Below are 25,513 nucleotides of genomic sequence, written 5' to 3'. Positions count from 1 at the left end.
TCTCCCTCCCTCCCCACTCCCCATTTTACAAATGAGAAAACAGATTAAGAAACTGAGGCTGAGAGATGTTAAATGACTTGCCTAGGGTTGTGTAACTATTTTTTTTTTTAAGCAATCGGGGTTAAGTAACTTGCTCAAGGTTACACAGCCAGGTGTTTCTGGGTGGATGCTAAGTGTCTGAGCCCGGATTTGATCCCCAGGTCATCCTGACACTGGAGTCGGTGCTCTTACTCACTGTGCTACCTGGCCGCCCCGGGTTGTTATAACTATTAAGTGTCTGAAGCAGGATTTGAACTTAGGTCTTCTTGATTCCAAGCCTAACTCTATCCATTATTATTTTTAAAAGATAGACTCGTTGAAATTATGCCTTGACCTAGAGATCCCACTGCTGAACAGATATGCCCTCAAAGAAGTCAAAGATAGATAAGAAAGTGTCAATATACACCAAATTATTTGAAACATCCCTTTTCTGCAATAGCAGTGAAGTGGAAGCAGAGTAGATACTCAGTGATTTAGAATGGCTACGCAATTTGTGGTTTTTAGTGAGATATTTACTGTAAGAAACAATGAATATGAAGATTACAGGAAGACATATGTTGATGCAGTAATTGACAACAAAAACCAAAACTGAATATTAGATGATAATGAACAAACTTGACCCTGAAGAAGAAACATGACAATGCACCTTCATCTCTTCTTTATATTGGGATTCCACTGTATATGTGAAACACTGAACATATTGTCAGCATTGATTTAGGTGTCAGATTTGGTGAAATGCTTTTTTCTCTTTGTTATTTTTATTTTTGTTGTAAGGAATGACTGGCTCTTTGGATGAAGGAAAGGAGAATGGGGAGAAAATATATTGTGAAAAATAGTTACTTGGAGTTTGAGGTATGGGTGTCCCTCTACCACCCCCACATCCGCACCATTAATCTGTAGATTTGATCAATCATTGCTGTGTTACTTTTATTCAGAAGTTATGGATAATTTTCTTGTATTATTTGTTGCAATATGACTTTCAGTTTTTGTTTCTTTTTTTTAATTTGTTATGCTCTTCTGAGACACCTGTGATCCTTATCTGTCTGCATCCTATCTTCAAGGTCAGTTCTGGCTTGTATAGAATTCATGTATACTTTTAATATTGTTCCCTTTTGTTTCTTTTTGCCTAATTTTTTTCCACTTATGTATTTTTTCTTTTGTTCTAAATCTGTCATCTCCTCTTTTAGAGCCTTTCCTTCTTTGGAGAGAATGTCCATTGTGTCTTCTAAGCTCTGTATTTGTTTTTCTTTTTTGAGTGTTCTTTTTTAAAAAAAAGTTTATTATTTATTTAGTTCAGCATCTTTAAAAAAAATGAGTTCTGAATTCTCTCCTTCCCTAGAGTCTCTTCCTCACCCACTAAGAAGGCAAGCAATATGGTATCAATTACATGTGAAATCATGTAATTCCATAGTAGCCTTGTTAAAAAAAAATAAAAGAAAAAAGTGAAAAAATTATACTTTAAACTGAACTCAGAGTTCATCAGTTCTCTCCCTGGAGGTGGATAGCATTTTCATCTTAAATCCTTCAGAGTTGTCTTGGATCATTGTGTTGATCAGAGTAGCTAAGTCTTTCACAGTTTATCATTGTTACAATATTGCTGTTATTCTCCTGGTTTTCCTCACTTTACTTTGCATCAATTTATATAAGTTTTCTTGGTTTTTCTGATTGCATCCTATAGCATAATAGTATTCCATCACAATCATATACCATGGCTTGTTCAGCCATTCCCCAGTTGATGGGCATTCCCTAAATTTCCAGTTCTTTGTTACCACAAAAAGAGCTGCTGTAAATATTTTTAAGCATATAAAAGTCCTTTCCCTTTTTCTTTAATCTCTTTAGGAAACAGACCTAGTAGTGGTATTGCTGGATCAAAGGGTATATACACAGTTTTATGTCCTTCTGAGCATAGTTCTCAATTGCCCTCCAGAATGGTTAGACCACTTCACAACTCTGTAGCAGTGCATTAGTATCCCAATTTTTCCACATCTCTTTTAGCATTTGTCATTTCCTTTTTTATCATGTTATCCAATCTGATTGATTGATGGTACCTCCAGGTTGTTTTAATTTGTAATCAGTGGTGATTTAGAGCATTTTTTCATATGATTCTAGGTAGCTTTGATTTCTTCTTATGAAAACTGCCTGTTCATATCCTTTGGTCATTTATCAGTTGGCTCTTACTTTTATAAATTTTACTCAGTTCCTTATGTCTTTGAAAAAGGAGGCCTTTATCAGAGAAATTCGATGTAAAAAGATTTCTCTCCAATTTCCTACATTATTTCTAATCTTGGCTGCATTGGTTTTGTTTGTACAGAATTTTTTAAATTTAATGTAATCAAAATTATCCATTTTACTTCTTTTGATCTCATTTGGTCATAAATTCTTCCCTTAGCCATAGATTTGATAGACAAAATTGTCTGTGCTACTCTAAGTTGCTTCTTTTATGTCCAAATCATGTACCCATTTTGACCTTATATTTTTATATGGTGTGAAAAATGTTGATCTGTACTTAGTTTCTGCCAAGCTACTTTCCAGTTTTCCCAGAAATTTTTGTCAAATGGTGAGTTCTTGCCTCCAGATCATTATGGTTATTTACTACTTTGTGTTGTGTAACTAATATATTCCACTGATCTACCACTTTAATTCTTCGTCAGTACCAGATTATTTTCATGATTACTGCTGGAACTGCTAGGCTACTTTCCTTCACATTTTTTTCATTTATTTCCTTGATATTGTTGTTTTTCTTTGTTCAGTTCTGTGTTTCAAGCTCTAGTTTCTGACCTACTGGCATGCTATTATCTTCTTTTAATAGTTTTACTTCTCTTTTAAAGCCATTCTGGAGTTTCTTACTGCCATTTCTTGATCTCTGGGGAGTCTGCAGAATTCTGAAATCAATCAAGGAATTTTGGTTCATTTTTTCTTTATAGAAAAATAAAATTTACTTGTTCTAAAGGTCCGGCCATTGTGATTTCATGGTGTTTTGTGGGGGGTCATCTTGAAAGAATTCAGATTTAGACTATCCCCAATCCAAGCAAAGGTATTTATTGAGTGATACCTCTCAGAATCGGGCCTAGTTCCAAAAAAGAACTGGCAACTTCAGTAAGACATGACAGACAATTTTATAGTATAATGATGATTACACAACAGAAATTATGAGCATTAAAAAGGCAGGAGGGGTTTGTCAGGGGATTAGATAATAGGGGAGGGGTCCCAGCCTCAGTGGAACTATGCATGCAGTTACCCACAATGAATACAGAAAAACCCATTGGGGGGGGCAGTATGTATGGTAATGATATAATATGCCTCTCTATGTCTTAAGTTCACATAAAGGTGTAGGTGCCTACTTAGGGAAAGTTCCTTCTATTATTTTGGGGTCCACATCCTGCTCGGCATCCTGGTGATGCTGCTTTCTGATTGCCTGGCTATTGTGGTCCTGTCTGAGATTAGATGGATGTGGCTGTGGTTGAGTGCATGGACACACTTGCTTTTTCTGTGAGAAATATGAGGAATAGGTCTGGGGGCAGTGGCTAGCTAGAGGCAGTGGCTAGGGTTCTGTAACATGGACATGCCTGCTGTTCTAGTGCGGCATGAGTTCATGGACACACATGTTGTTCTTGTGAGGCAGTGAGACAAATATGTGGGAATCAGGATATTGGGTCAGCAGGGGGTAGGATGGGAGAAAGCTGTGGCTAGGTAGGGAAAAGTGGCTATATTGAGTCTGGGGGTAGTGGCTAGCTCGGGATAATGGACCTGCTGTTCACTGAGGCCTGTGACTGAGTCTGGGGGCAGTGGTGTGGTTAAAGCCAGATTGTGTAGTTAAATCAGGATATGTCTACTGTTCAGTGAGGCCCACAAGGAAGGTAGACTATTGAGACTGGGGGTAGCTTTATGAGGATTCCACCATCATAGCCTCTCTTGAGTTTTTTACTCATTGTTCCTTCTGCCATTATGAGGTTCTCTATTGGTTTATTTACCTGTGACCTAGGTTTTTATTTAGGCATCCTCCTTGGATTTTTTGTTTTTTCAGGCTCTTTCTTGTATTCCCAAGTCACTTGACTTAGTTTTAGTAGTGACTCTGCTTTGCATTGCTGCACATATGCCTCAGGTGCATTATATGGGAGCCTGGACATATCCCTGTCCAGAATATACTTTGGCAGGGGAAATACTTTCCGCAGCTGTGTTTATAGTCCCCTCTCCCTTGGATGGAAGCGACTTTCCCTTTAGATAGGGGCTTTGGGTTTCTCATATTTTCCACTTCCCCTTTCTGCTTTCCTTCCTTCCAGTGGGTGGGTGGAATCAGTGTCTGCAGCTCATTGTGGGGTGATCTTAGTCCCCACTCTGCAGGAGAGGGCTAACCATAGCTATAATTTGAAGTAAAAAATCTACAAAGTTGCTTATGCTTATGCTCACTGTGCCTGTGTGCCGAGTAAGTTGGGGACTGGAGTTGGGGATATTGAGTTCTTTGTTACTTCTCTGACCTTCTGTCTTGTGAATTTAACTTTAGTTACTTTATATCTGCTATGTAATCCTCCACTCCTCCACTCCATCTCCCCTTTTTTTATATTTTGGGTTAGAAACATTTGTGGAAAACAGTATCCACCATCTTATTGGTCATGTGACTAAACATCTCCCTTTCTGTGGTTAGTTTGCATGATTGTAGATTTGAATTCAGTATTCTAATAAAAGTGTTTCTGTGTAACAGAAAGAGGGTTCCTTTACTGGATGTCAGCACCTTTTCAATGCTGATTTTCAAATAGTAGTAATACCTTTATTTGATTATTGATAGATAATAGCATTTGAGAAAAAAGGTAATCAAATAGGCAAGCTGAGTTACTTCACTTTTCTGGGCCTCAGATGCCTCATCTATAAAGCCTTATGGATGGCTCTAACTCTATAATCCTATGTCTTTGATGTAAATCAGTATCCGTTTCAACATAGACTGATTGCCCCAAATACACTGAGCAACTAACAGCATTCAGTTTACTTCCTGGAGGTGAGTCAGAATCCACTTAGTTTTAGAGATTTGTGAAATTGGCATTTCTTTTATTGTTATAGAGATAAAATAAGGAATCAAGGAAGAACAAAATTTAGACTTAGTCAAAGATTTTGAAAAGAGGAGTGTATTTTACCAATTACCAGAGAGTCATGAATCATAGAATTTAAAATTTAAAATTTTTTCATTTTAAAAATAATGAACTCAGTGGGACAGCTAAATGGCACAGTGAAGGGAGCACCAGCTCTGTAGTCAGGAGGACCTGAGTTCAAATTCGGCCTCAGACACTTAACACAAAAACTAGCTGTGTGACCTTGGGCAAGTTACTTGTCCCCAATTGCCCTCCAAAAAGCAAAAAAAAAAAAAATTAACGAACTCAAATACCAAATAAAATAAGCATTTTCATATTTGTTGTGGAATAGGAAGGGATTGTACATGAAACTACAAGGTTGTCACATAGAGCTTGCTTTTCTTTTTAAGCGTAGAATAACTTCAGCATAAACTTTCAAAGCTGTCCTGCTTGTCTGTGATTCCTTCTGACCTCTCTTTTGTTCTCCAGTCTGGGAGAGGGGTGTTATCACCACTCTTCCATCCTTCCCATCTTCTGCCTCCCAGTTGGAAAAGAAAAAAAGAAAAGAAAACCCTTGTAACAAATACGTACAATAGAACAAAGCAAATTTCCACATTGACAATGTCTAAAACTATATGTCTCATTCTGCTTCTTTGAATCCATAAGCTCTCTGTCAGGAAGTAGGTAGAATGTTTCATTAGGAGTCTTCTGGAACATGGCTGGTTGATGAAAGTTGATGAAAGTCTTTCAGAGTTGTCACTATAATGTTATTTTGTTCTCTATACATATTGTTCTCCATTTTCTGCTTACTTCACTTTCACTTCATACATTTCTTATGGCACAATAATATTGTTAATGCATTTCAGTCATGTCCAACTCGACCTCATTTGGGGTTTTCTTGGCAACGACATTGGAGTGGTTTGCTATTTCCTTCTCCAACTCATTTTATAGATAGGGAAACTGGGGCAAACATGGTTAAGTGACTTGCCCAGGGTCACACAGCAAGTAAGTGTCTAAGGCCAAATTTGAACTCAGGAAGATGTCTTCCTGACTCCAAGACTGGCATTGTATCCATTGTGCCACCCAACTGCCATCACAATAATATTACATTATATTAATAAACTATAATTTGTTTAGCCATTACCTATTTGATGGATTCCTCTTAGTTTCCTGTTCTTTGTCACTACAAAAAAAGGTGTCATAAATACTTTTATACATATGGGTCCTTTTTTTCTTTCTTTCTTTTATCCCTTTGGGGTGGGGAGCAGATCTAGTAGTGTTACATAAAATCAAAGATACAAAAGGCATGACTCTACCTTGGTGATTAAAACTTTTAGAAAAAGAATTTAAGTTGAAGAGGAAAGTTTATGTAGGAGAATAAAGGAGAGCAGAGCACTATAGAATGTCTGTTTTGTAACCGAAATTGATAAAATTCTCTTAATTTTTCTTAATAGCACCTTAAAGAAAGAAAACATAATACCTGTCTAGGGAAAGCAAGTTTAATATAAGCAGAGACACGCACAGTAATGAATTCATCACAGTGTCATAAAGAATAGAAGTTTTAATTTCAAAGTTATAGGTGGCCTTGGGTCATAAAATAAGATTGAAATTTTTCTTGTTTCTTATTTCCCTTAGGTTTTCAGAATAAGAACCGAGTAGCAATCCTGGCAGAACTAGACAAGGAGAAAAGGAAATTACTTATGCAAAACCAATCTTCAACAAATCATCCTGGAGCCAGGTACTATATATATTAATTGGATGCCAGTGTATCTCAAAGTCTGAAGCTGTGATCTACAGTAGGTTATTGGGATTCTTCACAAAATTGAAACAATTCTTGTTTTAAGAAAAAAGATGCTGTGGTTAGCACACACATTTTTTTTTTAACTTTTTTTTTTTTTTGCAAGGGGGAAGGTAGGGCATTTGGGGTTAAGTGACTTGCCCACAGTCACACAGCTAGTAATTTTTTAAATAAAAGTGTCTGAGGCCAGATTTGAGCTCAGGTCCTCCTGACTCCAGGGCCTGTACTCTATTTACTGCGCCACCTAGCTGCCTCTAGCACACATATTTTTAAAGAAGAAATCACACAGATATTTTTTATAGTGCCAAAACCACTGGTCGGTTTTATGAAAAAGTCATCATCGGTTATTTGCCTTTCTCTAATCAGAATATCAGTTGATTTAATCATTTGGATGACAATTTGGCATCTTTTAAACACATTCCAGGAGTACAGTATTATCTGGGTTTTTAACCTAGACAGTTACATGATGGGAATTTTTTCCTCCAGAAGAATTTGAAGAAAAACTTATCACATTATTTGCCATTTTATCAGTTTTCTTTTCAGAAGTGAAAAGGGCTTGCGGGAATTCAGTTGTAGTCACTATAATAGAGATGTTTTTTTTAGGTTGCTGAGAGATGGGTTTTGCTAAGTCATCAACTTTTATTCCTAATAGATCACCATCTTCACTACCTAAATTCATTGTTGTATTATAAATGCAACTTAATACATGCACAAATAAAAATGTGGTTTTATTCCATCTGAATATTATTATGTCTGAACTATTCATGAACTGCTTTTTAAAAATAATTCAGTAGAGTTAGTGATAGATTGAAAGCCTAAAATTTCATGTGACTCTGATTGCATGACTATAATAACATTAGCTGGGTAAACTGGAAAAAAAAACTCCTTTCTCTGGAAAGGTCTTTTGTATACCCACAAAGAACATACCATATATAGTGAAAAATGTGGCTTGTAAATAATAACTAGTTCTATGCCTTGAAAGTAGCCAAGTAATGGTTTTTTTTTTTTCAGCATTGCCCTCTCCAGGCCCCCCCTTAATAAGGATTTCCGTGATCATGCTGAACAGCAGCACATTGCTGCGCAGCAGAAGGCTGCTTTACAGGTGAGCAGATGTTGCTAAAAGTGGGGAGGGAAGGGGGGCATTCTTCCTCTTCTTTTTTTTAAATTAATTTGTTTTTAGTTTTCAACATTCACTTACATAAGTTTTAAATTTTCTCCACCTGCCCTCTCCCCATGAAGGCATGCAATCTGATATAGACTCTACATATACATTCTTATTAAACATATTTTCACATTAGTCATGTTGTATAGAAGAATTAGAATGAATGGGAGGAACCATGAGAAAGAAGAAAACAAAACAAAACAAAAAAGAGAGCAAATAGTATGCTCTGGTCTGCATTCAGACTCCGTCTTTCCTTCCCTGGATATTGATGGCATTTTCCATCATGAGTCTTGGAATTGTTTTAGGTCCTTGCATTGCTGAGAAGAGCTAAGTCTATCAAAGTCAATCATCACACAATGTGGCTGTTACTGTGTGTGATGTTCTCCTGGTTCTGTTCACTTCATTCAGCATCAGTTTATATAAGTCTTTCTAGGTTTTTCTGAAGTCAGCCTGCTCATCATTTCTTATGGAACATGAGTATTCCATTACATTCATATACCAAAACTTGTTTGGCCATTCCCCAATTGATGGGCATCCCCTCAATTTCCAGTTCTTGGTCACCACAAAAATTGCTACTATAAATATTTTTTGTACATGTGGATCCTTTTCACATTTTTATGATCTCTTTGGAATACAGCCCTAGAAGTGGTATTGCTGGGGCAAAGGGTATGCACATGGGGGCATTCTTCTGAATACACATTAGGCTTAGGTGGGATACTCAGAGAAAGATGTCAGCTTATTTAAGTCCTTTATATTTTGTAAATGTTACATATGGACTGAAGGTACTGTTTTTGCTTGCTTTTCACCTTGCCTTTCCTCAGTTTTTTTTTTTTTGTGGCATATTAGCTGATAGATTTCTTTTTCTTTTCTTTTTTTTTTTTTAAAGCAATTGGGGTTAAATAACTTGCTCAAGGTTACACAGCCAGTTATTTTTTGTATGGGTGTTAAGTGTCCGAGGCCAGAGCCAAACCCAAGTCTCCCGACTCTGGGGCTGGCACTCTTACTCACTGCGCCACCTGGCTACCCCTAGATTTATTTTTCTATCTGGAATCTAACATCATTATAAATGTTGCATGCATTGCCAATAAATCTGACACCATAAGTGAAACAGATGAATATTTACAAAAATAATTTCCCAGATTAACAAAAGAGGAAATAAAATATTTAAATAAGCTCATTTCAGGAAAAGAAATCAAACAAGCCATCAATGAACATTTTATATTAGAGTACTAGTTCTGGAATTAGGCAAATCCTTTAGTCCTTGTTTAGTCACTGTCTATCCCTGTGACCTTTAATAAGTCATTTAGCTTAACAAAAATAGGAAAGTTTGGTAAAGGAGGATGAGATGAGGGCCTGGAGAGGAATGATAATGAGTTTTATTGTGGACACGTTGAATTTGAGATGTCTCTAGGACATTCAGTTTGAAATAAGAGAATGAGGCTGGACATTTAAATCCTGGAATCATGTGCATAGAAATGATCATCAAACCAGTGGGAACTGGTGAGATCAATCATCAAGACAGTATAGTGACAGAGGAGAAGGGCCCGAGAAAGGACCTTGGAATATACCCATAATTTAGTGATATAGATGAAGAATTAGTAAAGGAGATTTAGCAGAAATGGCCAGATAGATATGAGGAGAACAAGGAGAGAATACCACAAAAACCTGGAGAGGAGATAATTATCTTGGAGGAGATTGAGCAACAATGTTGAATGCCTCAGAAAGGTCAAGAAGGAGGAAAAGATATCAGATTTGGCAAATTGCTAACTCTGTATAGAGTAGTTTCAGTTGAATGATGGGGCTGGAAGCTAGATTACAAAGGATTAAGAAGTGAATAAGAGGAGAGGTAATTGAGGCATAAAAGTAGAGAGCTTTTTCTTAGAAGTTAGAGAAAAGGGGGAGAGGGCATGGTAGGGTCTAGTGAATGCTTTTTGGAGGGCAAATGGGGTTAAACGACTTGCCTAAGGTCACATGGCTAGTTTGTGTGTGTGTGTGTTAAGTGTCTGAGGCCGCATTTGAACTCAGGTCCTCCTGACTCCAGGGCCAGTGCTCTATTCACTGTGCCACCTAGCCACCCCTAGTGAATGCTTTTCTAAAATTATTTGATCATAGTTGAAGGAAGTAGGGAAGTAACCAGTAGATTAGGAGAGGTTGAAGACTGAGGGAGAGTTTGAAGACAGACCTCTCTGCTTCTCTGATTTCAGAATCATCACTTTTCTGCTCATTTGTTCCTTTCTACTACTAGGTTATCTCAGAAAATTTGCTGTGCAAATCTAGAATCTTTTTATATGAACTCAGGATCTTTCATTTTCCTGCCCCACCAAGAGGTGGTACTACAAGATCTTGTTTAAAAATTGTCCCCATTTTGAGAACAAAGCATTCATATGACTCCTTTGGTGATTGGGATTACAGAGATAAATAGATGAATACTTAGTTCAGCTGATTAATGTTATGACTAGATTGTGATAGTTCTTTTTAAGTTTTATTGGCAAAATAAATAGCACAAAAACTGCTTTTAAAATATCCTTTCATTTTAGAAAGGATGAAGGTTTTTTTTCTCATCTTAAAAATGTTATTGATGGCTTTCGTTTTTTACACCTTTGTCACTTCCTGATACACCCACCCTTGCCTTCTCTCCATGCCCATTGTTAAAACCTTCTGGGTAACAAAGAAAAAAGTTAAACAAAATAAAGAACAGTGACTGTGACTATATATGATGTTCTGTACCCATAATCTGCCATGTCTCTACTGAGAAGAGGGGAAGGTGTTTCATCATCACCAATTCTTTATCACCAAGATTGGTTATTACATTTAATTTGAGATATCTGTCTTTTTACTACTGTTGTACAGTTTTTAGTATGATCTAAATATTAAATCTCTATAAATGTTACCATATTTAAGAAACTATTGTGACAAGAATTTTTTGTTGTTTTTGTTTATATTATTGTGGTTATTGTGTATATAGTTCTTCTGGTTAGGCTTTCCTCACTTTTATTAGTCCTTCATTATGTTATGTCATATTAGTCTTTCCAAGTTTTTTTCCCCTGAATTCCTTATATAGGACAAGTCATTTTAATTGATTGTTAATCTTCCCTTTCTTTTTTCCAGCATGCTCATGCACATTCTTCAGGATACTTCATAACTCAGGACTCTGCATTTGGAAATCTCATTCTTCCTGTTTTACCTCGGCTTGACCCAGAATGAAAGAAATATTTGTATTGGGGAAAATAACCTGCCAAAGTTACTGTCATTCTGATTCACTCTGTGCTAAGAAATGACTCACATTTTTTGGTGAGATTTTGTATTTCATGCCTTGTTACAAGAAAGGCACTTTACATCTATGCAGGTGAAATGTGCATAAATGGTGCATGTGATACTCAGTTTATAACCATTCTGTAATGCACTTCATTTATTTATACCAACATGCCTGACTGCTTTAAATCTTTTTTTTTTAACTCTTAAGTAGGATAAAGTATACAATGACACCACACTAGAATATAGGAAAACCATGTAAGGTACTTAACTTTAAGGAAATGTCATTTTTCATTCTAAACAAATAGGATTGGCCATAGAAAGCATCCATTCTTCTTGGTGTTTTAATAGACTGTTATTGTTGTAACCCCTGAATTCATGTTCTTGAACATATTGGTTTGGAAAATGATTCTGAAATCTTTTATGTGACCTCATCTCTGGTTTTCCTTGTCTCACTTTAATCCTAGAAGAGAGAAATTAGTCTAAATTACAAACTAGTATTATACATTTTTTTAGTATTTCATAAACATGAAATTTATGTAAATGCTGTTAATACATGACATTAAAAGCAACTGTGACAATAACATTGTTGATACTCTTTTTTTCCCCAGAATTTATTTATTTATTTTTAGTTTTCAACATTCATTTCCATAAGATTTTGAGTTCCAAATTTTCTCCCCATCTCTTCCCTACCCCTCACCCCAGGATGGCAAGCATACTGATTACTCCTTCCCCCAAACTGCCCTCTCATATCCTACCCATCCGTTCCCTTCCCCCTTACTTTCTTGTAGGGCACAATGGATTTCTGTACCCCATTGCCTGTATATCTTATTTCCCAGTTGCATATAACAACAATTTTTTAACATTTGTTTTTAAAACTTTGAGTTCCAGATTATCTCCTTTCTTCTCTCCTCACCCACCCTCACTGGGAAGACAAGCAATTCAACATAGTCTATACATGAGCAGCCATGCAAAAACATTTCCATAGTAGTCATATTGTGAAAGAATAACTATATTTCCCTCCATCCTATCCCACCCCCCATTTATTCTTATTTTCTCCTTTGACACTGTCTCTTTTCAAAAGTGTTTGTTTCTGACTACCACTTCTCTCAATCTGCCCACCCTTCTATCATCCCCCTCCCCTCTTATTCCCTTCCCTTCTACTTTTCCTGTAGGGTAAGATACCCAGTTGAGTGGGTATATTATTCTCTCTTTAAGCCAAATCCAGTGATAGTAAGCTTGACTCATTCCCTTTCACCTTCCTGCTCTTCCTCTCCATTGTAACAGCTTTCTCTTGCCTCTTTTATGTGAGATAATTTACCCTATTCTATCTCTCCCTTTCTCTTCCCAATATATTACTCTCTCACCTCTTAATTTTATTTTAGATATCATCCCTTCATATTCAACTCATCCTGTGCCCTCTGTCTATGTATACATGTACACATACATATATAGATATACACACATAACACTCACCTATACATACATATATGTGTGTTTGTATATATATGTATATATATATACATACATATATATATATTCCCTTCAACTATTCTCATACTGAGAAAAGTCTCATGAGTTACAAATATTGTCTTTCCATGTAGGAATGTAAACAGTTCAATTTTAATAAGTTCCTTATGATTTCTTTTTCCTGTTTATTTTTTCATTCTTGTATTTGAAAGTCAAATTTTCTGGTCAGCTCTGGTCTTTTCATCAGGAATGCTTGAAAGTGCTGGGAGAGGAAAGACAGGCCCCAAGATGGAGGAAGACAACTGTGGCAGCACCGTGACAGTGTTCAGGTCAGTTGGTTGTGGGTTGGACAAGATGAGCCAAGGCCCAGCTGCCACCACAGTGGAACCCTCCAGGGGCCTAACCCCACCTGAAGATCCTGCCGCTGTCCCTTCCACCAGCAGTCGGGTTGGAGGTACCGTGAAGGTCTATCTGCCCTGCCAGCAGTGCACAGTGGTAACCACGAGGGATGGCGTGACCGTCTCTGACTCATTGGATAAGGCACTGAAGATGCAGGGCCTGAACTAGACTGCTGCGCTGTTTACCACCTTGTGCAGGGTTTCTACCACAGTGTGCAGGACTTGACTGGTGGCCCTGGTGCTCATGAGCCCCAGCCTGGCAGCCAGGCCCTATGTGAGCCCCACACTCCAAAGAGCCCAAGTACACAAACACAGGCCTCCCATGGAGAGGCTTTTGCTTTTCCTGGGCCTGGAGGCCCACCCCTGCAGCGGATCTGCACCACATCCACACCCAGTGTGCACATGATCAGCACCACAATGCCTGTGGACAGCAGACTCATACAGCAGGCAGCTCAGGCCTTTGCTGCTGAAGGAATAGGGGGGGAGAGGACCCAGTCTTGGCCCCAGCCTTGTGTCCCCCACTGGAAGGAAATCCTCACACCCCAAGTTTTCATCAGAGCCCTTGGAATGCAAACCCTCAGCTTCAGCTGATGAGAAGAAAGTGAAGTCCCTGGGCTACCAAGACTTGGGCTACTATTGGGAGGTAGCCCCAGGGGAGGTGCAGCTGCTGAAGAGGATTGGGACAGGCTCATTTGGGACTGTGTTCCATGGCTGATGGCATAGGGACATTGCTGTGAAGGTGTTAAAAGTGGCACAGCCCACAGCTGAGCAAGCTCAGGCCTTCAAGAATGAGATGCAGGTCCTTAGGAAGACTTGCCATGTGAACATCCTCTTGCTCATGGGATTCATGACGAGGCCTGACTTCACCATCATCACCCAGTGGTGTGATGGTTCCAGCCTCTACCACCATCTGCACATGGCTGACACCCACTTTGACATGGTCCAGCTAATTGATGTGGCCCTCCAGACGGCTCAGAACATGGATTACCTCCGTGCCAAGAACATCATTCACCGAGATCTCAAATCCAATAATACCTTTCTGCACAAGGGGCTGACTGTGAAAATTGGAGACTTTGGGCTGGCCACAATGAAGACCCGATGGAGTGGAGCTCAGCAGGTGGAACAGCTCTCTGGCTCTGTGCTCTGGATGGGCTCGGAGGTGATCCAAATGCAGGACAAGAATCCATGTAGCTTCCAGTCAGACATCTACACCTATGGGGTGGTTCTGTGTGAGCTCGTGAGTGGCAGCCTTCCCTACAGCCACATCAACAACCAAGATCAGATCATCTTCATGGTAGGACGAGGCTATCTGTCACCAGACCTCAACAAGGACTCCAACAACAGTCCCAAAGCTATGAATAGACTGCTGGCAGACAGTTTCTGCTTCTAGTGGGAGGAACGGCCCTTGTTCCCAGAGATCCTAGTCACCATTGAGCAGCTCCAGCAAGTGCTGCCTAATATTGAGCGCAGTGCCTCGGAGCCCTTGCTGCACTGGGTCCAGACTGAGGAGTTACCTTCTTCCTTGCTGGGAGCTCTTCATGTCTTTGGGCCCTAAAGGCTCTGGCCAGTCCTGGTCTAGTGAGCCAGGGGCCCCAGGGTGCGTTTCCCTGTGCCCCACACCTAGTAGCAATGACTCCAGTTTCCCCAGAACTAGGCAGCCTGGGGTGGGGGAGGACGGGGTTCAAAGGCCAGTGGCGAGGAAGGGAGCCCACCCACCCCCATTCCTGCACCTGTTTCCCCTCCCCCCACAAGAAGCACAGGAGGCTGCCCAGTTCTCCCTTTGATCACTTAAAAAAAAAAAAAGAATGCTTGAAAGTCCTCTATTTCATTGACTATCCATATTTTCCCCTGAAGTATTTTACTCACTTTTGCTAGGTAGGTGATTCTTGGTTTTAATCCTAGCACCTTTGCCCTTTGGAATATCATATTACAAGCCCTTTGATCCCTTAATGTAGAAGCTGCTAGATTGTGTGTCATCCTTATTGTGTTTCCACAATACTCAAATTGTTTCTTCCTGACACCTTGTAATATTTTCTTCTTGACCTGGGAACTCTGGAATTTTCTATAATATTCCTAGGAGTTTTCTTTTTGGGATCTTTTTCAAGAGGCAATGGGTGAATTCTTTCAATTTCTGTTTTGCCCTCTGGTTCTAGAATATCAGGGTAGTTTTCCTTGATAATTTCTTGAAAGATGATGTCTAGGGACAGCTAGGTGGTGCAGTGAATAGAACACCAGCTCTGGATTCAGGAGGACCTGAGTTCAAATCCAGCATTAGACGCTTGACACACTTAGTAGCTGTGTGACTTTGGGCACGTCACTTAACCCCAGTTGCCCTCCAAAAAAATAAGAAAGATGGTGTCTAGGCTCATTTTTTGATCAGGGCTTTCAAGTAGTCCAATCATTTTAAAATTATCTCTCCTGGATCTGCTTTCCAGGTCAATGGTTTTTCCAATGAGATATTTTACATTGCCTTCTGTTATTTCATTCTTTTGGATCTGTTTTATAATATCTTGATTTATCATAAAGTCATTAGCTTCTATTTGCCCCAATCTAATTCTGAAGGAATTATTTTCTTCAGTGAGCTTTTGAACTTCCTTTTCCGTCTGGCCAATTTGGCCTTTTATGGCATTCTTCTCCTCATTGGTTTTTTGGACCTCTTTCGCCATTTGAATTAGTCTACTTTTTAAGGTGTTATTCAGTATTTTTTTGGGTCTCCTTTAGGAAGCTGTTGACTCGTTTTTCATGATTTTCTTGCATCACTTTCATTTCTCTTCCCAATTTTTCCTCTACTTCTCTTGCTTGATTTTCAAAATCCTTCTTGAGTTCCTCTATGGCCTATGACCAGTTCATATTTTTCTTGGAGGCTTTTAATGCAGGAGTTTTGACTTTGTTGTCTTCTGGTTCTATGTTTTGATCTTTTGCACCAAAGAACAATTCTATAGTCTGATTTCTCTTCCTCTGTTTACTCATCTTGCTAGCAAAATACTTGACTTTTGAGCTCTTTGCCGTGGTAGAGCTGTTTCCAGAGTGGAGAGTTCTGTGTCCCAAATTTCTGAGGTTTTGCACAGCTGTTGTCAGAGCTTCTTCTAGGCACCTGCCTCAGAACTGTGAGGAGGACTGCTTCTTCACAGCCTCAACAAGTTCTGCCATGCCAGCACTCCTCCTCTCCCCAGGACCACCAAGACTGTGACCCAGATCCAAGCAGGGCACAACAAGAGAATCCTGCCTTAGTGCCAGCAAAGAGATTCCTGCAATTGCCCTCTGGTCAGTCAGCTTGGTTCTCCCACTCTCTGTGGGCCTGGAGCTCAGAAAGTAACTGCCGTGGCAGCAGCTGCAGCCACCACCTCCACTGCCTGGGGGCAGGGGCCAGACCATGCTCTTCTCTCACCCAGTTCCAACAGCTTCCCCACTGACCTTTTACTTCCTTCCACCACAGCTGCCAGTTATTCACTCCATTGAGGTCTGCTCTGGCTGATCTGTGCTTCTGGTATGTGTGTGTGGCCCATGAAGGACTGCTCTCTGCTCCCAGCCTGGTGAGGTAGACCCTTGCTGTCAGTTTGCCAGTCTCCTCCACTGGAAATGTATTTCATTCTGTCATTTTGTGGGTTCTGTAGCTCTAAAATTTGTTTAGAGTCATTTTTTATAGGTATTTGAGGTAAATGGGGATTGTCGCAGCAAGCACTCCAAGCATCCCCAGGGTTTGCTGCCAACACAGGTTCTTGGATCTGCTTTGTTAAAGGAAAGCAACTCAAAATGGGTTAATAAGCTTACTTTAATCAGTCAAACATATATCATTTACCTCGTTGAGGGGAAAAAGGTCAGCACCCCAAACTTCAAAGTATACAGGCAGAATTATCAAGACAGAAACAGATCAAGTAGACAGCTTTCCAAACTGTCCAACCATTACATCCATACCAAATCAACATCTGGGTTTCAACCTCTGGGTTTTTCAAAGCCAGGGGGCTCTGGACAACGGCTTCCCAAAATCCATATCAAATCACAGAACACTTCTCAAAGTGAGCCCCAAAACAAAGCTACAAATCAGGGCTTATATAGCCTCCTGGCTCAGAGAATGTAACAACCTTATTGACTCACTGGCCAATCAAGAAGTATCTACTGAAAAACAAGCCTCCCACCCCAGGCTCCAGGTGCACTTTTAGCCTAGGGGCAGGGAAGATCTTAAAAATTTACATTCCCATTACAGGGATGAGCTCAAGTAAGTTCCTGCTTTCACTTTTGGTGATAATCTTGAGAGTTGTATATTATATACGCTATTTACTAATGCTGTTGTCATAGGACCTAAAAGTAAAGTTCCAGTTCTAGCTTAAAACTTAATATGCCAATTTTGCCTCTTTATTTTTCTTACTTAAAGGTAAAGATGAAAATTAGGATTAGATCTTTCTACATAATTTTGTAGAATATTTTGAGCAAGATTTTCCTGGTAGACTCTAGATACTTTAAGAATTTTAAGAATTCAGACATCCACCATAAATCCCATATTTTATAATGAATTGGGGCATTCAGAGAAGTTCAGTGACTTATCTAACATAACAAACTTAATACAACTTCCTAGCCAATTTCTCCACTAACGTAGTGGCCATTTGTACAATAGAAAATGTGCCATTAAGAAGTTGAGCTAGCAGGGCGGTCAGGTAGCACAGCGAGTAAGAGCACTGGCTCTCCAGTGTCAAGGTTGACCTGGAGATCAAATCCCGGGCTCAAACACTTAGCACCCACCCAGAAACACCTGGCCTTGTTACCTTGAGCAAGTTACTTAACCTCAATTGCTTAGGGGTGGCCAGGTGGCTCAGTGAGTAAGAGCACTGGCTCCAGTATTGGGAAGACCTGGAGATCGAATCCCGGGCTCAGACACTCAGCATCACACCCAGAAAAAACTGGCCGTGTAACCTTGAGCAAGTTACTTAACCCCAATTGCTTAAAAAAAAAAAAAAAGTTGAGCTATCTCTTTAAGGCTATCTCTGAATTTGCTGTAGCAATACCTGAAGCAGTTCTTGAGTACCTTCTTTAGGTAATTTTCCAGTCTTGAAAGTCCAAGCAACATATATCACTAGATCATGTAAGAGAAATAATCTGTGACGATGGAAGACAGAAAATTTAAATGATGAGCCTGGGGTTCAAATTTATGCCATTAATCTTAGTCAAGGGCTCTAACCAGCTACAAACATACCTGTTTTAGGTATAGGTAAGGAAATAGTGGTGAGCTGTCCAACTTAGCTTTTCATTTGACTCCATCAATTTGTATACTTAACATTCCAACTAATTTAAAATTAATTTAAAGGAAAACATGTTATTTTATTTCAGGAAGATCATTAGGTATGGAAGGAGATGACCAAATTTGGATCCTACCTGTGGACCACTCTCATTGTTGAGTTTTGTTCCCTTCATTCTCACTAACATTCTTCTCAGCAAAGGCTCATGTTTTTAGAGTTAGAAAGAAGTCATCTGGTCTAACCTTTTCATTTTATAGAAGAAGAAACTAAGGGCCATAGGGCTTAAATGATTTGTCCATTGTCATACAAACTGTAAAGAGCAGAAGTGCAGTTCTGGGTTCTCTGACCCAGTTACCTCACCCTTTTCTTCTTACCCCAGGCAACCTCCCACTGAAACAAGTTCAAAGGCAATCTCAGTTGCTGATGATGTACATTAGTTTTTTTTTCTGAGTGTTTTATTATTATTATTATTTTGATCTTTATTAATTTGTTTACTTTTAGTTTACAAGATTCAGTTCGACAATTTCTTCAGTTTCAAATTTTCTCTCCCCCCATGGCGGCATACAATCAAGTATAATATCTGCAAATACTTTCACATTGGACATTAGTCAGGTTACAAAGAGGGATTGTATCAGATGGAATGAACAATAGGAAAGAGGAAACAAAGCCAAACAAGAAAAAGAAAAAGAGCAGGTAGTTTGCTTCAACCTGGATTCAAACTCAGTTCTCTCCCTGGATGTAGATATCTCTCTCCATCATGAGACTTTTGGGGTTGACTTATAACTCTGAGTTGCTGAGAAGTGTCCAGTCTATCAAAGTTGGTTGTCACACATACGTTGTGTCTGTAATTATGTACAAATTTCTCCTGGCTCTACTCTTCTCACTCAGCATCAGTTCGTATAAGCCTCTCCAGGTAGATATGAAATCCATCTGCTCCTCATTTCTTATAGCACAATAGTATTCCATTACATGCATATACCACAACTTGTTCAGCCATTCCCCAAATGATGGGCACCCCCTTAATTTCCAATTCTTTGCCACCACAAAAAGAGCTGCTATAAATATTTTTGTACATATGGGTCTCCCTCCCACTTCTATGATCTCTTTGGGCTACAACCCTAGAAGTGGTATTGCTGGGTCAAAGGGTATGAAATTATTTATAGCCCTTTGGACATAATTCTAGATTGCTCTCCAGAATGATTGGATCAGTTCACAACTCCATCAGCAATGCATTAGTGTTCCAATTTTTCTACATCCTCTCCAGCATTTGTCATTTTTCTGTTTTGTCATCTTAGCCACTCTGACTAGTGAGATGTAGTACATCAGAGTTGTTTTGATTTGCATTTCTCTAATCAATAGTGATTTAGAGCATTTTTTTCATATGCTTGTAGATATCTTTAATTTCTTCTTCTGAGAACTGCCTGTTCATATCCTTTGACCATTTCTCAACTGGGGAATGACTTGTATTCTTATAAATTTGACTCAGTTCTCTGTATATTTTAGAAATGAATCCTTTATCAAAGACATAGGTTGTAAAAATTCTTTCCCAATTTTCCACTTCTCTCCTAATCCTGGTTACATTGGCTTTGTTTGTACAGAAGCTTTTCAATTTAATGTAATCAAAATTATACATTTTGCATTTTATCTCTAATTCTTGTTTGGTCATAAAGTCTTCCCCTCTCCACAAATCTGACAGGTAAACAATTCTTGCTTTCTCAGACTGCTTACAGTATCAGCCTTTATACCTAGATCATGTACCCATTTAGACTTGATTTTGGTATGTGGTGTTAGATAGTGATCTATGCCCAGTTTCTGCCATACTGTATTGCAGTTTTTGTCAAATAGTGAGTTCTTATCCCAAAAGCTGGGGTCTTTGGGTTTGTCAAACAGTAGATTACTATAGTCATTGACTCCTGAGTCTCCTGTACCCAATCTATTCCATTGATCCACTACTCTATTCCTCAGCCAGTACCAAGTAGTTCTGAGGACTGCTGCTTTATAGTACAGATTAAAATCTGATATAGCTAGTCCACCATCCCTAGCATTTCTTTTCATTAATTCCCTTGATATTCTGGACCTTTTGTTCTTCCAGATGAATTTTGTTACCATTTTTTCTAGCTCTATAAAGTAGTTTTTTGGTAAGTTGATTGGTATGGCACTAAATATATAATTTGATTTAGGTAAAATTGTCATTTTTATTATATTAGCTCGACCTAGCCACAAGCAATTGATGTCTTTCCAATTAGTTAGATCTGACTTTATTTGTGTGAAAAATGTTTTCCAGTTGTGTTCATATAGGTCCTGGGTTTTTTTTTGGCAGGTAGATCCCCAAATATAATGTCTACAGTAACTTCAAATGGGATTTCTCTTTCTATCTCTTGCTGTTGAATTTCATTAGAAATATATAGGAATGCTGAGGATTTATGTGGGTTTATTTTATATCCTGCAGCTTTGCCAAATTTATTTGTCTCAAGTGGTTTTTTACTTGATTCTCTAGGATTCTCTAAGTATATCATCATATCATCTGTAAAGAGTGATAACTTGGTCTCTCCTTTGCCTAATTTGATTCCTTTGATTTCTTTTTCTTCTCTAATTGCTACTGCTAACATTTCTAGTGCCAGTTTGAATAAGAGGGGTGATGGTGGACATTCTTGTTTCACCTCTGATCTTATTGGAAATGCTTTTAGCTTATCCCCATTACATATAATACTTGCTGATGGCTTTAAAAAGATGCTACCTATTATTTTAAGGAAGGCTCCATTTATTCCTGTACTTTCTAGTGTTTTTAATAAACACCTGTCAAAAGGCTTTTCTGCATCTATTGAGATAATCATTGGTTTTGCTAGTTTTATTGTTGATATGATCAATTATACTGATGGTTTTCCTAATATTAAACCATCCTTGCATTTCTGGAATAAATCCTACCTGATCAAAGTGTATTATTCTTGTGATAAGTTGCCGTAGTCTTTTTGCTAATATTTTATTTAAAAATTTTGCATCTATATTCATGAGGAAAATTGGTCTATAATTTTCTCTCTCTGTTTTATCTCTTCCTGATTTAGGTATCAGTACCATATTTGTGTCATAAAAATAATTTGGTAAGACAACTTCTTCACTAATTTTCCCAAATAGTTTGTAGAGTATTGGAATCAATTGTTCTTTAAATGTTTGATAGAATTCCCTAGTAAATCGATCTGGCCCTGGAGATTTTTTTCCTAGGGAGTTGTTGATTTGTTCGATTTCTTTTTCTGAGATGGGGTTATTTAAGTAATTTACTTCCTCTTTAGTTAATCTGGGCAACTTATAGTTTTTGAATATTCATCCATTTCACTAAGATTGTCAAATTTATGTGCATACAATTGGGCAAAATAATTGCTAATTATTGTTTTAATTTTCTCTTCATTGTTGGTAGATTCATCCTTTTCGTTTTTGATACTCATAATTTGGTTTTCTTCTTTCTTTCTTTTTATATTGACTAAAAGTCTATCAATTTTATTGTTTTTTTCATAAAATCAGCTCTTAATTTTATTTATTAATTTAATAGTTTTCTTAATTTCAATTTTATTAATCTCTCCTTTGATTTTCAATATTTCTAATTTAATATTTAATTGGGGATTTTCAATTTGTTCTTTTTCTAGCTTTTTCAATTGCATGCCCAATTCATTGACCTCCCTTTTCTCTAATTTATTCATGTGTGCACTCAGGGATATAAAACTTCCCCTAAGAACTGCCTCTGCTGCATCCCACAAATTTTGGTATGTTGTCTCATTATTGTCATTCTCTTGAATGAAGTTACTGATTGTTTTTATGATTTCTTGTTTGACCCACTCATTCTTTAGGATAAAATTGTTTAGTTTCCAATTAGTTTTTAGTCTGTCTTTCCATGGCCCTTTATTGCATATGATTTTTATTGCATCATGATCTGAGAATGATTCATTTCTGCCTTGCTGCACTAAATTGTGAGGTTTTTATGTCCTAGTACATGGTCGATTTTTGTGTACGTGCCATGTACCATGAAGAAGAAGGTATATTCCTTTTTTATCCTCATTCAGTTTTCTCCTGAGATCTATCATACCTATCCTCTCTAAAATTCTATTCACCTCCTTAACTTCTTTCTTGTTTATTTTGAGGTTGGGTTTATCAAGTTCAGAGAGGGGGAGATTAAGGTCCCCCACTAGTATAGTTTTGCTATCTATTTCTTCCTCTAATTCCCTTACCTTTTCCTCTAGGAATTTGAATGCTATACTACTTGGTGCACATATGTTAAGTAATGATATTGCTTCATTCTCGAAGGTGCCTTTTAGCAGGATATAGTTTCCTTCCTTATCTCTTTTAATTAGATCAATTTTTGCTTTTGCTTTATCTGAGATACGTATGGCTACACCTGCTTTTTTTACTTTAGCTGAGGCATGATATATTTTGTTCCAGCCTTTTATCTTTACCCTGTGTGTATCCCCGTTTCAGATGTGTTTCTTGTAAACAGCATATTGTAGGATTATGGTTTTTAATCCATTCTGCTATCCACCTCCATTTTATGGGAGAGTTCATCCCATTCACATTCACAGTTATGATTACTATCTGTCTCTTTCCCTCCATCCTATTCCCTCCCCTGTTTATGCTTATATTTTTTCTCCCCTTCTCCCTTTCCCTCCTTAGTAGTTTTTCTTTTGACCACCGCCTCCCTCAATATTCCCTTATCAGCACCCCTCCCTTTTCCTCCCCTTCCCCCTTACTTCTTCCCTCCCTTATAACCATCCCCCTTTCATAGTCCTTTCCCCCCTCCTACTGCCTGTAGGATATTTTTATACTTAATATGGTATGTTATTTCTTCTTTGCACCAAGAGTGACAGGAACAAATCTCATGCAAAACTCCTCTCCCTCCCCTCTTTCCCTCTATTAAGATATGTTTTGTGTCTCTCCTCTATAGAGTCCTATGCTTAACTGGTTGTGTTATTCCCTCCTTGCACCAGAACCAATGAGGGAAAAGCTCATATAATACTTATCTCCCCCCCTTCTTTCCCTCTGCTATATTGTTTTTATATGTTTATATATATATATATGTTTTTTGTGTGGCCTAATTTACCCTTTTCCACTTCATTCATTCCTCTACTTCCATTGCAGTCCCTTTGTAGCCCTTAATAAAGTTTTTTTAATCATCATTTTGTGTAATTTATACTCATACCTTCTACTTGTCTATAAACAGTTTGCTCTTATTAAATAACAGGGTGTGTGTGTGGGGGGTGGGGGGGTCCTTGGTTACCTTCTATGTCTCTCTTGCATCTCATAATTGGAGGTTGAATTTTCCATTGAGCTCTGTCTGGCTTTTTCATCAGGAAGGTCTGGAAATCCATTATATTGTTGAATGACATCTCCTTGCCTGGAAGAATATGTTCAGTTTCACTGGTTAGGTGATCCGTGGTTGTAACCTGAGCTCTTTTGCCTTGCAAAAAATTGTATTCCACTGCCTCTGATCTTTCAGTGTGGAGGCTGCCAAGTCCTGTGCGATCCTCACTGTGGTTCCTCGATATCTGAATTGTTTCTTTCTGGCCGCTTGAAGTATTTTCTCTTTTACCTGGTAGTTCTGGAATTTGGCCACAACATTTCGAGGACTTTTCAGTTTGGGATGTCTTTCAGGAGGTGTCCAGTGGATTCTCTCGATATCTATTTTACCCTCAGGTTCTAATATCTCAGGGAAGTTTTCCTTAATGAGCTCTTGGAGGATGTTGTCCAGGCTCATTTTTTCACCATGATTTTCTGGTAGGCCTATGATTCTCAGTTTATCTCTATCTGTTTTCCAGGTCCGTTATTTTTCTATTGAGATATTTTACCACTTTTTCTAATTTTTCATTCTTGACATTTTGTTTGACTAATTCTTTGTTCCTCATAGAGTTATTTGCTTGAATTTGGTTGATTCTAGTTTTTAGAAAATTATTTTCCTTGGTTAGTTTTTGGAGCTCCTTTTCTATATCACACATTTTTTAAGGAGCTGTTTTCTTCATTGTAATGTTTTTCTAATTTTGCTATTTTGATTTTAAAAGAATTATTCATTTTGTCTTCTATCTCTCTCATTTGGTTTTCAAAGTTCCTTTTGACCTCCTCTAGGAAAGCTTTCTGTGCTTGAGATCAGTTCCCTGTTGGTGCTTCAGCTGTGGGTATGGAGTCAACATTGTCTCCCTCTGAATTTGGTTCCTTCCTCTCACAATAGTAGGACTCCAGAGTCTTTGTCTTTATAGTCTGCTTTCTAGACATTTTGAGGCAGGGCCCTAGCCACACCCTTCCTCTAGGGTTCCCATGCCTTTACTGTTAAGGGTTTTGACCTGAGGCAATAATTACTATGTTTTCAGGATCAGAGGGGGAAATTGGAGCAGCCGGGGTTCACTCTGCCATCCTGGTCCCTGGAGGTCTAGATAGGGGCTGTTTAGATTTCTGGGCTATGGATTGGTAGTCCCAGGAGTATTTGCTGCCCCTGCCCAGGGCCCTGCATTTTATTCTTACCCTGCTCCATCTAGTCCCATCCCTGCAGTGATAGGCCTGGTAATGGCCCTTGTGGTTGGTGGGATGACTTGCCGCCACATAGATCAGGTGTCACCATCGTCCTGGCCTGCCTCTGCGCCGCCATGGGGTTAGGCTCCTGGCCTTGATGCACATTAGTTTTATTAAAAAAAGAAATTCTGGTTTTCATCATTACCCTATACTGATATATTGGTGGGGTAACTCAGAACCAGACCACAGGTCCTACCCCAGTGTACATACACCAAGACACCATTTTGGAGGAGAAGCTCATGGGAAGATTCCATAGTACCAAGGACTCCTAGTCTTTGCCCTCATTTTCCTTTTCACCTGTTAGACCACACCTGAAATACCTACTTAACTGCAACCATATTCTGTTCTCATATGAACATACTTATTATGGCCCCTGCCCTTTTCCTTTTAAAAACACAGCACTTCACTCCTTCAAAACCACACATGTCAATATCCTCACTACTACCTGGTTTCCCTAAATAGCTCCCACAGAAGTACAGTCAAAATGCTCCTACTTACAACTGTACCCTCAATGATGGGATATGAAGAGGAAACTTTCCACATAAAGGGCAAGGTGACAT

The 25,513-nt window shown here is 38.6% G+C and overlaps 1 protein-coding gene and 1 pseudogene across 4 annotated transcripts in view; both read left to right on the top strand.

The window, feature by feature from the left end:
* Window positions 1–11,895, top strand: part of INIP (INTS3 and NABP interacting protein) — a 46,377-nt gene extending 34,482 nt beyond the window's left edge. For all 4 annotated transcript variants that reach the window (XM_069085333.1, XM_069085336.1, XM_069085334.1 and 1 more), the window contains 3 exons: window positions 6,735–6,837; window positions 7,909–7,999; window positions 11,168–11,895. In XM_069085333.1, coding sequence (XP_068941434.1) covers window positions 6,735–6,837; window positions 7,909–7,999; window positions 11,168–11,263 — 290 coding nt within the window. In that variant the 3' untranslated portion in view covers window positions 11,264–11,895. The remainder of the gene's footprint in view (window positions 1–6,734; window positions 6,838–7,908; window positions 8,000–11,167) is intronic.
* Window positions 11,896–13,028: 1,133 nt separating this feature from the next.
* LOC138158961 (serine/threonine-protein kinase A-Raf pseudogene) lies at window positions 13,029–14,838 on the top strand (annotated as a pseudogene).
* Window positions 14,839–25,513: the final 10,675 nt, after the last annotated feature.

The sequence above is a fragment of the Petaurus breviceps genome, unplaced genomic scaffold (genome assembly GCF_028583685.1).
Source record: "Petaurus breviceps papuanus isolate PSGF00001 unplaced genomic scaffold, PetGlider_PUasm1.0 175, whole genome shotgun sequence".
In the NCBI taxonomy this organism is placed as follows: domain Eukaryota; kingdom Metazoa; phylum Chordata; class Mammalia; order Diprotodontia; family Petauridae; genus Petaurus; species Petaurus breviceps.
Note: the sequence above shows the minus strand (reverse complement) of the source record. Positions and strands in the feature narration are given on the sequence as shown.